Raw genomic sequence first — 12,343 nt, forward strand, 5'->3', positions numbered from 1 at the left:
AAGGGGTTCAAATTTTTTAGGAGCTCAAATTTTTAAGGTTTCTATTTTTTTTAAGAGCTCAAATTTTTAAGAGGCTTCAATGTTTTAGGTTTCCTTTTTTTTTAGGGTTCCAATTTTTAAGGTTTCTAATTTTTTAAACTTTCTAATTTTTAAGCTTTGCACTTTTTGAGGTCTCCATTTTTCAAGAGCTCCAACTTTGAAGGCTTCACATTTTCACAGGGCTCCAATTTTGTTTGTTTTCTGCTTTTTAAGGGGACTCAACTTTTTTAACAACTCCATTTTTTAAGAGCTCATTTTTAAAGGTTTCTAAAATGTCTTTAGAGCTTAATTTTTTAACAGACTTCATTTTTTTAGGTTTTCAATTTTTTTAGGGCTCAAATTTTTAAGGTTTCTAATTTTTTAAACTCTCTAATTTTCAAACTTTTCACGTCTTAAGGTCCCAAATTTTCAAGGGCTCCAATTTTAAAGGCTTCACAATTTTATAGGGCTCCAGTTTTAAACTTTTCTACTTTTTAAAGGGGCTCAAATTTTTTAAGAGCTCAAATTTTTAAGGTTTCTATTTTTTTTTTTAGAGCTCAGATTTTTAAGGTTCCTAATTTCTTTTTTAGAGCTCAATTTTTTAAGAGACTTCAATGTTTTAGAGCTCATTTTTTTAAGGTTTCTAATTATTTTAGAGCTCAATTTTTAAAGAGACTTCAATGTTTTAGAGCTCAAATTTTTAAGGTTTCTAATTATTTTAGGGCTCATATTTTTAGGAGACTTCAATTTTTTAGGTTTCCTTTTTTTTTTAGGGCTCCAATTTTTAAGGTTTCTAATCCTTTAAACTCTACTTTTTAAACTTTTCCCTTTCTCAGGTCTCCATTTTCCAAGGTCTCCAATTTTGAAGGCTGCACAATGTTTCAGGGGGCCAATTTTTAAACTTTTCTACTTTTTAAGTGGGCTCAAAACTTTAAGAGCTCCAATTTTGAAGGTTTCAAATTGGGTTTTTTTTTCCAGAACTCAATTTTTTAAGAGACTTCAATTTCTCAGGTCTCTTTTTTTTTAGGGCTGCGATTTTTGCAGTTTCTGACCTGTTTCCAGCTTTACACTTCGCGAGGGCCCCGAGTGTCTGCTTGCCTCTGCTCCCCAGGCTGCGGGAAGGGAGCTCCCCGCCAGGCTCCTGCGGGGCTGCCCGCGGGCGTTCGCGGTGGGGCAGCGCTGGCGGAAGGAGCCTCCAGAAATGGCTGGAATTCTCGTCTCTGGAATGCTGGGATGTAAAACTACCCGACACACGAAACGCTTCCCTGCACAGCTGCTGGGGGCCGTTGCCTGGTAGGTTTTCTGCTCCTTTTCCCTGCCAGCATCTTCCTTACAGGGAGGACCTGCGCGCAGCGTGCAGCACCCCGGGGCCGCCTGCTGCGCTGCTGCGCTGCTGCCGCTCGCCCGCCGGCAGAGGCGTTCGCTGCGTGCCGCTCGGCCGTGTGCCCTCATCCCCTGCTGCCCTGAGAAGCAGCCCGGCCAAAGGTGTCCCTGTCCTCCGGAGCTGCCCTGGCCAGAGGCTGCGCGTCCCGGAGCAGCGCACTGCAAGCCGAGAGAGCAGCTACTGGATCCGGGCCAGCAGCTCCTTTCGCTCTCTGCCTGTCCCCTCCTTTGCAGCCTTCTCCCTCTCCTCCCCAGAAACCCTCACAGGAGACTCAAAGTTAGTAAACAAAAGGAAGGCAAAACTGCTAAGAAGTTAATGAAAACATCAGTAAGGGACAACATCTGGATCCCATCACCCAGCCCTGACGCCAGGAGGCTGTCCAGATGTTAGCAGAGCTGCAGCAGTGCAAATGCCAGTTCAAACGGCCAGCAGGGCACAGGAGGGGATTCTGCCCCTTGGCTCTGCTCTCCTCACACCCCACCTGCAGTCCTGGGGGCAGTTCTGCAGCCCCCAGCACAAGCAGGACATGGAAGTGTTGGAGCCAGTGCAGAGGAGGCCACCAAGATGCTGAGAGGGCTGCAGCAGCTCTGCTGTGAGCACAGGCTGGGAGAGTTGGGGCTGTGCAGCCTGGAGAGGAGAAGGCTTGGAGGAGACCTTGGAGTGGCCTTGCAGGATCTGAAGGGGGCTGCAGGAGAGCTGGGGAGGGACTACTGACAAGGTCTGGTAATGGCTGGAGGAGGAGGAATGGGTTTGAAGTGGAAGAGGGGAGATTGCAGCTGGATGTTAGGAAAAAGTTGTTTGCAGTGAGGGTGGTGAGACACTGGCACAGGTTGCCCAGGGAGGTTGTGGAGTACAGAATCACCCAATGTGATCTTTGATCAGGAGGCAGGCTCACCTTTGGCAGGAGGCAGCTACAGCCTCCCTGGGCAGCCTGGGACACACTCTCAGCACCCTCACACTCAGCAACTCCTTCCTCAGCTCCACTTTCAGCCTGCTCTGCCTCAGCTCCAAACCATTGCCCCTTGGGCTGTCTCTAGAGCCCCTGATGCAAAGTCCCTCTGCAGCCTTCCTGCAGGCTGCCTTCAGCTCTGGGCAGGCAGCTCTGAGGTGCCCCTGGAGCCTTCTCCCCTGCAGGCTGCACCCCCCCAGCTCCCTGAGGCTGTGCTCACAGCAGAGCTGCTCCAGCCCTCGCAGCATCTTTGTGGCCTCCTCTGGCCCCCCTCCAACAGCTCTGTGTCCTCCTCCTACTGGGGACAGCAGCCCTGGAGGCAGGATTGGAGGTGAGGTCTGAGCGGAGCAGAGGCAAGAGCTGTGGAAGAGCAAAGGAGTGGGAAAAGGCTGTGCCTCATCAATCCCCTCCAGCTGTTGTAGCTGGAATGGAGAAGGACTTTGCAGCAGCCACCCCTCTGCCATGCTCATCACCCTGAGCCCTGCTGCCTGGGAGCCTGGACTAAACAGTGCCATTGCTGCAGGCTGGTGACAGAAGGGAGAGTGGAGCTCCGTGGAAGAAGTGTTTGAAATTTCACTGCTGGAGCAAAATGTGCAAGCCACAACTAAAGCTTTCCAACTGCCCTGTCCCCAGCACTGCATCTCAGCTCTGCTGCACAACATCCAGCACAAAGACCCCAGGGGATCGAGGAGCTGCTCTGCAGTTTTCCCTGTGAGTGCTCCAACCTCTGCTGGTATCAGACTTCAAACCAGCAGCATGAGGGGACTGGAAACAGCATCACAGAAGCACAGAATCAGTCAGGGCTGGAAGGGACACAAGGAGCAGCCAGTTCCAACCCCCTGCCATGCCCAGGGACACCCTACCCTAGAGCAGGCTGCACACAGCCTCAGCCAGCCTGGCCTCAAACACCTCCAGCCATGGGGCCTCAACCACCTCCCTGGGCAACCCCTGCCAGCCTCTCACCACTCTCCTGCTCAACAACTTCCTCCTCACCTCCAGCCTCACTCTCCCCACCTCCAGCTTTGCTCCATTCCCCCCACTCCTGACACTCCCTCACAGCCTCAAAAGGCCCTCCCCAGCTTTTTTGTAGCCCCTTCAGATGCTGGAAGGCCACAAGAAGGTCCCCTGGGAGCCTCCTCTGCTCCAGCTGCACAGCCCCAACTCTTTCAGGCTGTGCTCACAGCAGAGCTGCTGCAGCCTCTCAGCATCCTCCTGGCCCTGCTCTGGACACTCTCCAGCATCTCCACAGCCCTCTTGTCCCAGGGGCTCCAGAACTGGATGCAGGACTCCAGGTGGGGTCTCAGCAGAGCAGAGCAGAGGGGGAGAATCCCCTCCCTGGCCCTGCTGGCCACACTGCTGCTGCTGCAGCCCAGGCTCTGCTTGGCTTTCTGGGCTGCAAGTGCACACTGCTGGCTTCTGTGGAGCTTCTCCTCTAGCAGCACCCCAAGTGCCTCTCCTCAGGGCTGCTCTGCAGCCACTCACTGCCCAGCCTGGATTGGTGCTTGGCATTGCCTCGACCCAGACACAGGACACTGCCCTTGGTCTTGTTGAACCTCCTGAGGTTGTCTTGTGCCACCTCTGCAGCCTAAGTCCCTCTGGATGGCTCATTTCCCTCTGGAAACAAGGCAGTGCAGCAGCTGGAGGTGAGCAGCACCAGAATGATGCTCAGGCAGTCACCAGCCTGCTGGCACTTCCTGCAACTCCACACAGAGAGTGAGAAATTAGAAACCAGAAGCCCCAATAAGAATCTAACATTTAGTTCCCAATGCCATTTTAAATGAGGACTTGGGTGGCAGGACTGGGGAGGTGCAGCAGCTCCTGAATGAAAGCAGCAGTGCTGAGGAGGCAGACTGCACTTTCTGTAGCTCCCTGCAAGTGCGGAGGGGCAGCCTCGACAATGAGCAGCTGACTCAGCACGGGTCGTGGCACAAGTGTGCTCTTCTGAACATGAAAGGTCTGCAGGATGCTGCATCCCATCAACCAAAGGGAGGTTGTCTCCAAAGCTTTCTTACACTGGGAGCTTGTTCAGTCATTCTGTAAGTAACAGCAGAGCTCCTTCGCAGTCTAAAGGGGAGCAAGGGTGATGAAGCTGGGGAGGGGCCTGGAGCACAGCCCTGTGAGGAGGGGCTGAGAGAGCTGGGGGTGTGCAGCCTGCAGCAGAGGAGGCTCAGGGCAGAGCTCACTGCTGTCTGCAACTACCTGGATGCCATCCTGTGCAAGCAGCTCCAGGTGAACCTGCAGTGCTGGAGGTCAGACTAGATGACCTCCAGAGGTCCCTTCCAGCCCCTATCACTCTGTGATTCTGTGTGATTATTTGGCCATTCCAGCAGCACCAGTGATGGATTCCCCTTTGCAGCCAGGGTGCCCTACCTGCTTTCTTAGGGCAACAGCTGCTTTTGCTACCACACAACTGCTGTTCCTCTTTCATGCAATCACAGACTGCCAGGGGCTGGAAGGGACCTCGAGTGATCATCTGGCCAACCCCCTGCCAGAGCAGCAGCACCCAGAGCAGATCACACAGGAACACAGCCAGGCAGCTCTTGAGTATCTCCAGAGAGGGAGACTCCACAGCCCCCCTGGGCAGCCTGTGCCAGGGCTCTGGCACCCTCACAGGGAAAAATTCCTCCTCCTAAGTGAAGCTTCCTCTATCTCAGCTGCCACCCAGTGCCCCTTGTCTTTGCCCGGTCCTTTCCCACAGATGACAGCCTCTCCACAGACAGACATCAATGCCAAACCAGTACCTCAGCCTTCTCCAGCTCTCAGTGCTGCTAAAGCTTCTGTAAGAGCCTGAGCAGAGCACCAAAGCTATAGGAAGCTGTCTCCAGCTAGAGGGCCAGCAGGGCCCTGAAGATGCTGCTGCAGCCAGAGTGACAGAGGTGAAGCTGTGCTTCAAGGACTATCAGCTTTCCCAGCATAGCTGTTTCCTAAACCCTTCTTCCACCCCCACACTCTGTAAGTCTTTCTCCAATCTCAGAACAAAGCTAACACTTCAAGCTGCAGTTTCTGTTCTGCCAGAGTATAGATGTAGGAACAGGTGCAGTGCAATGCAGAGCACTTTAACCTGGGGCCTTAGCATTTCCCCAGGGATGACAATTCCTTCCCTGCCTCCCTTTAGCTCCTATAAATTGCTGTGTATGTGCCTAGGAGTAGAACCAGTGGCTGGAAATCACTGAAGAGTGAGTAAGGCTCATGCTGCCAGGTTCTGCAATGCATGAAAAGGCAGAGAATCAGAGAGTCATGGAATCATCAGGGCTGGAAAAGAGCTTTAAGATCACTGAGTCAGCAATAGCCCAACCAAACCATGTCCTGAAGCTCCACGTCCACAGCTTCCTGAACACCTCCAGGGACGGTGACTCCCTGGGCAGCCTGTTCCAACTCCTCACCACTCTCTCACTAAAGAAGTTTTTCCTCGTGTCCAACCTAACCCTGCCCTGGCACAGCTCAAGCCCATTGCCTCTCATCCTATCTCTGGTTGCTTGGCAGAAGAGACCAACTCCAACCTCCTCTCAGGTAGCTGCACAGAGCAGTGAGGTCTCTCCTCAGCCTTCTCTTCTTCACACTAAACACTCTCAGCTCCCTCAGGCACTCCTCCCAGGACGCCCTCCAAACCCCTCCCCAGCTTCATTGCTCTCCTCTGGACACCCTCCAGCACCTCAATGTCTCTCCTATGCTGTGGTGTCCAGAACTGAACCCAGTGCTCAAGCTGGGATCTCCCCAGGGCCGAGCACAAGAGCACCATCACTGCCCTGCTCCTGCTGGGCACAGGCAGCAGAGCTAAGGGGAAAGGCTAAGTGAAAGCAGCAATTACAAACTCAGTGGAGACACAGGGACACCGATAATGAAGAACAAACTGTCTATCAGCAAGAGCAGACAAGGTGCTGCAGATGCTCCCAGTGGCCCCTAGACAAGTCACACAGAGGTTGGCACAGCCAGTAAGTAAGAAAAACTTGATGATGTAATTCCAGCTAATCACCAGAGACTAAAAATTAAAAGGACAAGGCCAAGTGGCCTGCAAAGAAACCCTCCATAAGGAGATTCAAAAGGAATCCAGCTTGGGAGGGAGGCTCAAGCTGGCTGCCAGGCTTCTGAAAGGATACTGGATAGGAAGGGGCTGTTTGCTGGACCACAGAGAGCTCTCTCTGTGGCCATGTGAGTTGCAAGGCCAAAGGCAGCCTTTGCAGATGATGCCCACACCAGCAAGGCAGGCAGAACGAGGGGTGGCCTGTGGCAGATCTCAGCAAGCAGTAGTTTTTGCTGCTTTGGCAACTAACAGGAAGCAAAAGCAAGCAGCAGGCAGTGTGGCAAAGCCACTTCATTCTGAACAGGAGGCATCCAGCTCTGGCAGGTGGAACTCTGCAGAAAGGATGGCACAGGTGGGTGGGATGTGGGGTCTTGAGGAGGCTGCTCTAAAATCACAGAATCCTTCTGGTTGAAAAGGTCATCAGGGCCAGCTGTTACCCAACTCACGAGGCTGGGGCCAAGTCACACTGCTCAGCACCACTGGGGCAGCTCAGGGCTCGCCAGCGGTTTTCAAGGCACAGCATTCGTGGTCCTCACCACAAGCAGGTGATGACCAGGCCTTACCCCTTGGCCAAGCCAGCTGCAGTTCAGCAGCTCCCAGTCTGCCCTGGAAAGACAGGGGCAGACTCATCTAAGCACTGGCAGCTTGGGTAGGTCTGCAGAAGGGATCCAGCAGCTCCACCTGCTCAAGCCAGTGCTCGCCTCTGGGCTGGCAGCCAATGCCCAAAGCAGCCCTGAGTCTGGCAGGAGGGTCCAGGATCTTCTGCTCCTCACCTGGACTTTCTACATGGGCAGGTCCCATCAGGACTGCCTGGGGGAACTGGGCTTGCTCAGCCTGAGGAAAAGGAGGCTGAGGGGAGGCCTTCTGGCTCTCAACTCCCCGAAAGAAGGTTGGAGTCTAGTAGGAGATGTTCCTACCCATGGCAGGGCAGGTGGAACTAGGTGCTCTCTAAGGCCCCTCTCATCTCAGGCCATTCTACACATCCACCTGCACACGCTCACAGGGTCAGCTCAAAACCAGGGCACCCTTAGCTGCAATCCTTTAGTTCCATGCAATTCTAGCAGCCTTTTAAATACTTCCGTGGCTCTTTTGCCCCAGACTAATGCTGTGCTTCTCTGCTGTCACCAAGGCTCCACGGCCTAATGGAGAGGACCTTTTCCGTGCTGTTCCCCCTGCCAGGAGATGGCTGGCACTGCCTTCCTGATGGCTCAGATGAGCTGCTGGGACAGGGTTTGCTGTTGTGGTGTGCAGGCCAGCAGCAGCAGCTTGCTCCTCAAAGGCAGAGCATTTTCTGGATGACTTTTCCATGAAGAATGCATAGTTCACATTTTCTGCTTTCCTTGGCAAATATCATGTGCCTTTTTAAAGGTGTGTCCTGATAACACAAACTGCTGTGCTCGAGGCACTGCTTTCTTCAGTGGCCTGACCCTTTTGGACCATTTTTAGGTAGTCAGCAGTTTAAACTGCTGATAGCCCAGAGAACAAACAGAACAACAACACAACTCGTGGCTGTTTTGCCTCCCTTCCTGCATCTCTGCTTCTCGTGGATTATCTTCAGGAGTGCCTCCTGAGACCTACTCCAGTGCCACAGTGCAGTGCCTGGGGGTCCAGCCCGCTGTTGCTCTGGCTTTCTGAGTGGCAGCAGCCCAAACATACTACAGCACTGACAAGCGTACACTGCCAGCACAGCCTGAAAAACGGAGCTGCCGCTGCTTTGAAGGGTCCTCCAGCACCTGAGCCTCGTCTTGACAAAAGCTGTGCGGGCTGCGAGCCATCTGCCAAGCAGAACAGAAGCACGGCGGCCCTTATCGGCAGGGCTGAAGAGGCTGGAGGGGCAGGGTCCTTGCGCGGCTCCGGGAATGCGACAGAGCCTGCAGCAGTACAGTTAGCAGCTGCCTGCCCTCGCGTGTTCGACCATCACATGTGAGGTTAAATATATGCAGCTATCAGAGCCCGATAAGAGCTGCAGACTGCCACGGGCAGGGCACGTTCGGCGGCTGCAAATCCAGCGTCACTGTGCACCGGCCCATGGGAGCTGCCCAAAAAAGCACTTGAGAGAAGCCATTTGGGAGTAGTTGTCTTCCATGGCCACGGGCCAAGGGCACTTGGAGCCTGCTGATGCAAATGCCAGCCTGAGCTTCACTGTAAACTGAAAAGCTGACTTGAAAGTGGCCTTACAAACATCTCTAGCAGGTGGAACTGGAGCGAACGCCAGGGTAAACAAGTGTCCAGCTGAGCAGGCAACTTGCAGATGAAACAAAAGCTGACTTGGCCCCACCGGCTTCCCTTTTATAGATGTGTGCAGCGTCCCTGCCTTTGCACTTGGAATTGCTCTGCTCTCGGTGCTCCTTCCAGGGGAGCTCCGGCAGCGTCCCGAACGCCAGGGGCTGCGGCTGCATGCCCTGCAGTCTTTAAGCTGCCAGAGACGTCCAGCTTTCCAGCGTGCCCCTGGGTTCAGTCTGCCATGGAACAGAGCCAATGCCCACCACTTTCACAGCCCTGCCATGTCTGTGGTCACTGAAGCCGGTGTGACGTCCCCATCTCCTGCCACCATGAGGCTTTGCTGTAACTCACTGACAAAGCTGAGGTCCTTTGCCCGGGAAACACTTGAGCCTTGCCGTTTATGGGGCCCGGCACAGACCTGACCTAGCCACAGTGGCCAGAACAAGGTTTTCATGAGCTCCTCTAACTTACAGCAAGTTTTAGCTACTGGCCGTGGCCACTCACTGCCCCATCACCTGCTGTGACTGGAGTGGAGCCGGCGGCCAGCACAGATGTCTCTTATGCACTTAGCTGCTCCTGTTTCTCCAAAACATAGGTGCAGCAGAATGATGTAAAAGTTCAATTTACATTAGTGAGCCACAGAGGCTGCCTCTTGGTCACCTCATCCTTGATCTTATCGTTACTCACATTTCTCTTCCCTCCCTGCGAGACAAACCGCCCCGGCCGCAGCTATACAAACAGATGGAGACGCCTCTGGCACGGCGCACCCAGGAGGCATCTCTGCTGCCTCTTCTGAGCCCTCTGCACGCTGCAGCCACAGCAGGGCAAGTGAAAAGCATTCGGCCGAACAGACAGATCGTAGCAGAAGAGGAACGTCAAGTGAGCTAAAACATCCTCTCCTCCAGCCCTCAAGTTTGGGGTGTTTGCAGGCAAAATCCGAGCCTGCAGCGTAAGGCTAGAGCTGGTTGATCCCTGACTTGGCTCCCCGAGCGCTGCAGCCCGAGCCAGAGGACACAGCAGCAGCGGCTCTGTGCCGCTCAGCTGACACCCTCCCGGCTGCGAACGCGGAGCGCAGCGCAGAGCACGGCGCAGCCTGCGCGGCTTGCGCGCCGGGGCCAGACCAAGCCTCACTCCCCTCTGCCTTAACTGGAGCTCAGAGGCGCGCACACAGTGCCGGCGGCGCACCGCGGTGACACTGCAGGGAAACAAAAGGCTGGGGGAACCCCCAGGGGCAGCACCGCGGCGCTGTGCAAATCACACCGCTGACCACCAGCACCGAGCGTGGGCTCGCAGGAGCCTCACAGCATGCTCACGGAAGGTCCTTCTCACCTGCCAGTCGTCTGTCTCTCGTGTTCTTCCAGAGAACATCCAAGGCTCTGGCGGTGGAGTCCCTGATATGGTCACTAAATGATCTCCTCAGAGGGGCTTTCAGCGGGTGATGCATAATGCAGATCGATCACGCATCCGGATCCGCAGGGCTGCACCTCGGCCCCAGGAAAAAGGGCATCCTTTTCCTGGAGCTGTCTGAACTCCCCTCCGCAGGCAGGCAGGCAGGCAGGCAGGCAGGTTGCTACTCTCTACAGTGTGTCATCAGCCCGGCGGAGCTCTGCCTTGCAGGCAGGCATTGCAGCTCGCACTGCGGCTGCAGGGAAGCTCAGACTGCGGCCAGGCTGCTGGAGCGCTGCCAGCGCCTTACATCTGGAACAGTTTACAAATGAGCTAACGATGGAGTCAGAGCCGGGGCTTTGCTGCTGGAGAGCTGCAGGATTCGAGCTTCCTGTTTAATCAAATAACTTACCAGGCACATACTTGCATGCTCATTTATTAGGATAATATTTCCCTGCTTAGCTGATATCTCAGGGAATCTTTCATGTTTTGACAGGGAAAAGGTAAGAAATAGAAAAGTAACTTTTAAGTGCCTGCAGTTTGGGCTGTTTTATTTTGTTCCCCTGTCACCCTGTCTGTGGCATGGAACTCTGCATGCCCTGTACATAATACCTCGTGCCAAGGCAGTAGGCTTGATACTGGGAGGAAGTTGTTGGCAGAGAGAGTGATTGGCATTGGAATGGGCTGCCCAGGGAGGTGGTGGAGTGGCCGTGGCTGGAGGTGTTGAAGCCAAGCCTGGCTGGGGCACTTAGTGCCATGGTCTGGTTGCTTGGCCAGGGCTGGGTGCTAGGTTGGGCTGGCCGAGCTGGGAGCTCTCTGCCAACCTGCTGGATTCTGTGACTCTATTCTATAAAGGGACAGAAATAAGAAATGAAAGGACAAGAGGAGAGAAGGAGAAAAGAGAGGGAGGTCCTCTCTGCTGAAGGCCAGGGTAAGGTGCCCAGTGGGAAGAGCTGAGATTAACAGTCACAGCAGATGAAGCCATCTGACCTTGCTTATTTGGCCCTTTTTAATTGACTGCTGTGCCCTGTGGCTTCCCTGAGGGAAGAACAGAGGTAGCTGAGACTTCCACTCCCTTCCTAATATTAGGTATGGTAATGTGTGAAGAGCTGAGAGATCCCAGCCTCAACACCTACCCCCTCTGCTATCAGGGAGAGCGAGAACTGTGCACTGAGGTCGTGTGCAAGGTGGAGTCCTTCATTCTTGCAGCCTTCAGAAGAGATGTGATCTTCCATCACATTGGCATAGGTTGCCTACGGAGGCTGTGGAGCACACAATCACCCTGGGTAGTCTTTGATCACATTGGGTGATTCTGTGCTCCACAACCTCCCTGGAGGTGTTCAAGGCCAGGCTGGATGGGGCCTTGAGTGACCTGTTCTAGTGGGAGGTGCCCCTGCCTATGGCAGGGGGTTGGAACTGGCTGAGCTGTGAGGACCCCTCCAAGCTAACCCATTCTGTGATTGTATGATAGCTGCAGCTGCTGATCAGCTACCTCTGCTGTCCCCAGGAGCCGTGGTTACCATTACACCAGCCCTGATGGATTTCTCCCAGGGCTGGCACACAGGATCACATTACAGATTCCCGGGTTTCAGCCTGTGGATTTGCACTCCCTTTGAATTCCTGCACTGGCACAAAACAGGGTTTCTGTTCACTTTATACCAGATAATCTGCTTCACACTTTCTAACTTGCTGCAGCCTTCCCCCCATGCCTTCTCAGTTCCCTCCCTTTCCAGCACTCCTCGTTTCCTTCAAGACAAACCCTGATTTGACTCGGATGGTGAAAGGAAATGGGTGGCATTTGCAGTAGTGTGAGCAAGGGGAGAACTGGCTCCTCACCTCCTCGGGGCGTTTGTCTCCTGCCTGTGTGGAGCCTCTACAGACACTGGTGTCCTGTGCACATCTTTGAGCCACACCAAGGGCAGCAAGGGAGCTCTGCAGTTTGCAGGTGCTCTCCTCCCTGCAGCACCCCTCCTTGGGGAGGCTGGGTGGAGAAAGCAGCAGCCAGCTCTCTGGAGTTCAGTGTGATCAGACACCCTTAAAATCACAGCAGCTCCTTTTTACAGCAGGATGGCAAAACCTCCTTGGAGAGCAAGTGACACTGGCAAGTGCTCATGTGATGCCCAGAGTGCATCTGCCCACTCAAAGCACACCAACCCCGTTCCAGTGGCATCTGCTGCTGCTTCCAGGAGTGACCAGCTCAGAAGAGCAGTGGCTCACTTCTGAAGAGGATGCAGCAAGCAGCATCTAAATCTGGAGCTGGATGTTTATACTTCCCTGTTTCAGCTGAGGACCACTGCCAGAGGAGAGCAGAAGGCAAAGAAGCAGGAAGTAGTTTCAGCAGGTTTTTAGCTGCCAGTGCCTG

At 54.0% G+C, this 12,343-nt stretch overlaps 1 protein-coding gene across 3 annotated transcripts in view; it reads right to left on the minus strand.

Moving 5' to 3' along the window:
- The window catches only part of DLC1 (DLC1 Rho GTPase activating protein), a 165,207-nt gene that overhangs the window by 80,697 nt on the left and 72,167 nt on the right, over window positions 1–12,343 (minus strand). For 2 of the 3 annotated variants that reach the window (XM_064149332.1, XM_064149331.1), the window contains exon 1: window positions 9,925–10,226. The exons of the other annotated variant lie outside the window; for it this stretch is intronic. In XM_064149332.1, coding sequence (XP_064005402.1) covers window positions 9,925–10,039 — 115 coding nt within the window. In that variant the 5' untranslated portion in view covers window positions 10,040–10,226. Of the gene's footprint in view, window positions 1–9,924; window positions 10,227–12,343 lie in introns of those variants that run through there. 3 annotated transcript variants of the gene reach the window in all.

Source organism: Pogoniulus pusillus, chromosome 9 (genome assembly GCF_015220805.1).
Source record: "Pogoniulus pusillus isolate bPogPus1 chromosome 9, bPogPus1.pri, whole genome shotgun sequence".
Classification (NCBI taxonomy): Eukaryota; Metazoa; Chordata; class Aves; order Piciformes; family Lybiidae; genus Pogoniulus; species Pogoniulus pusillus.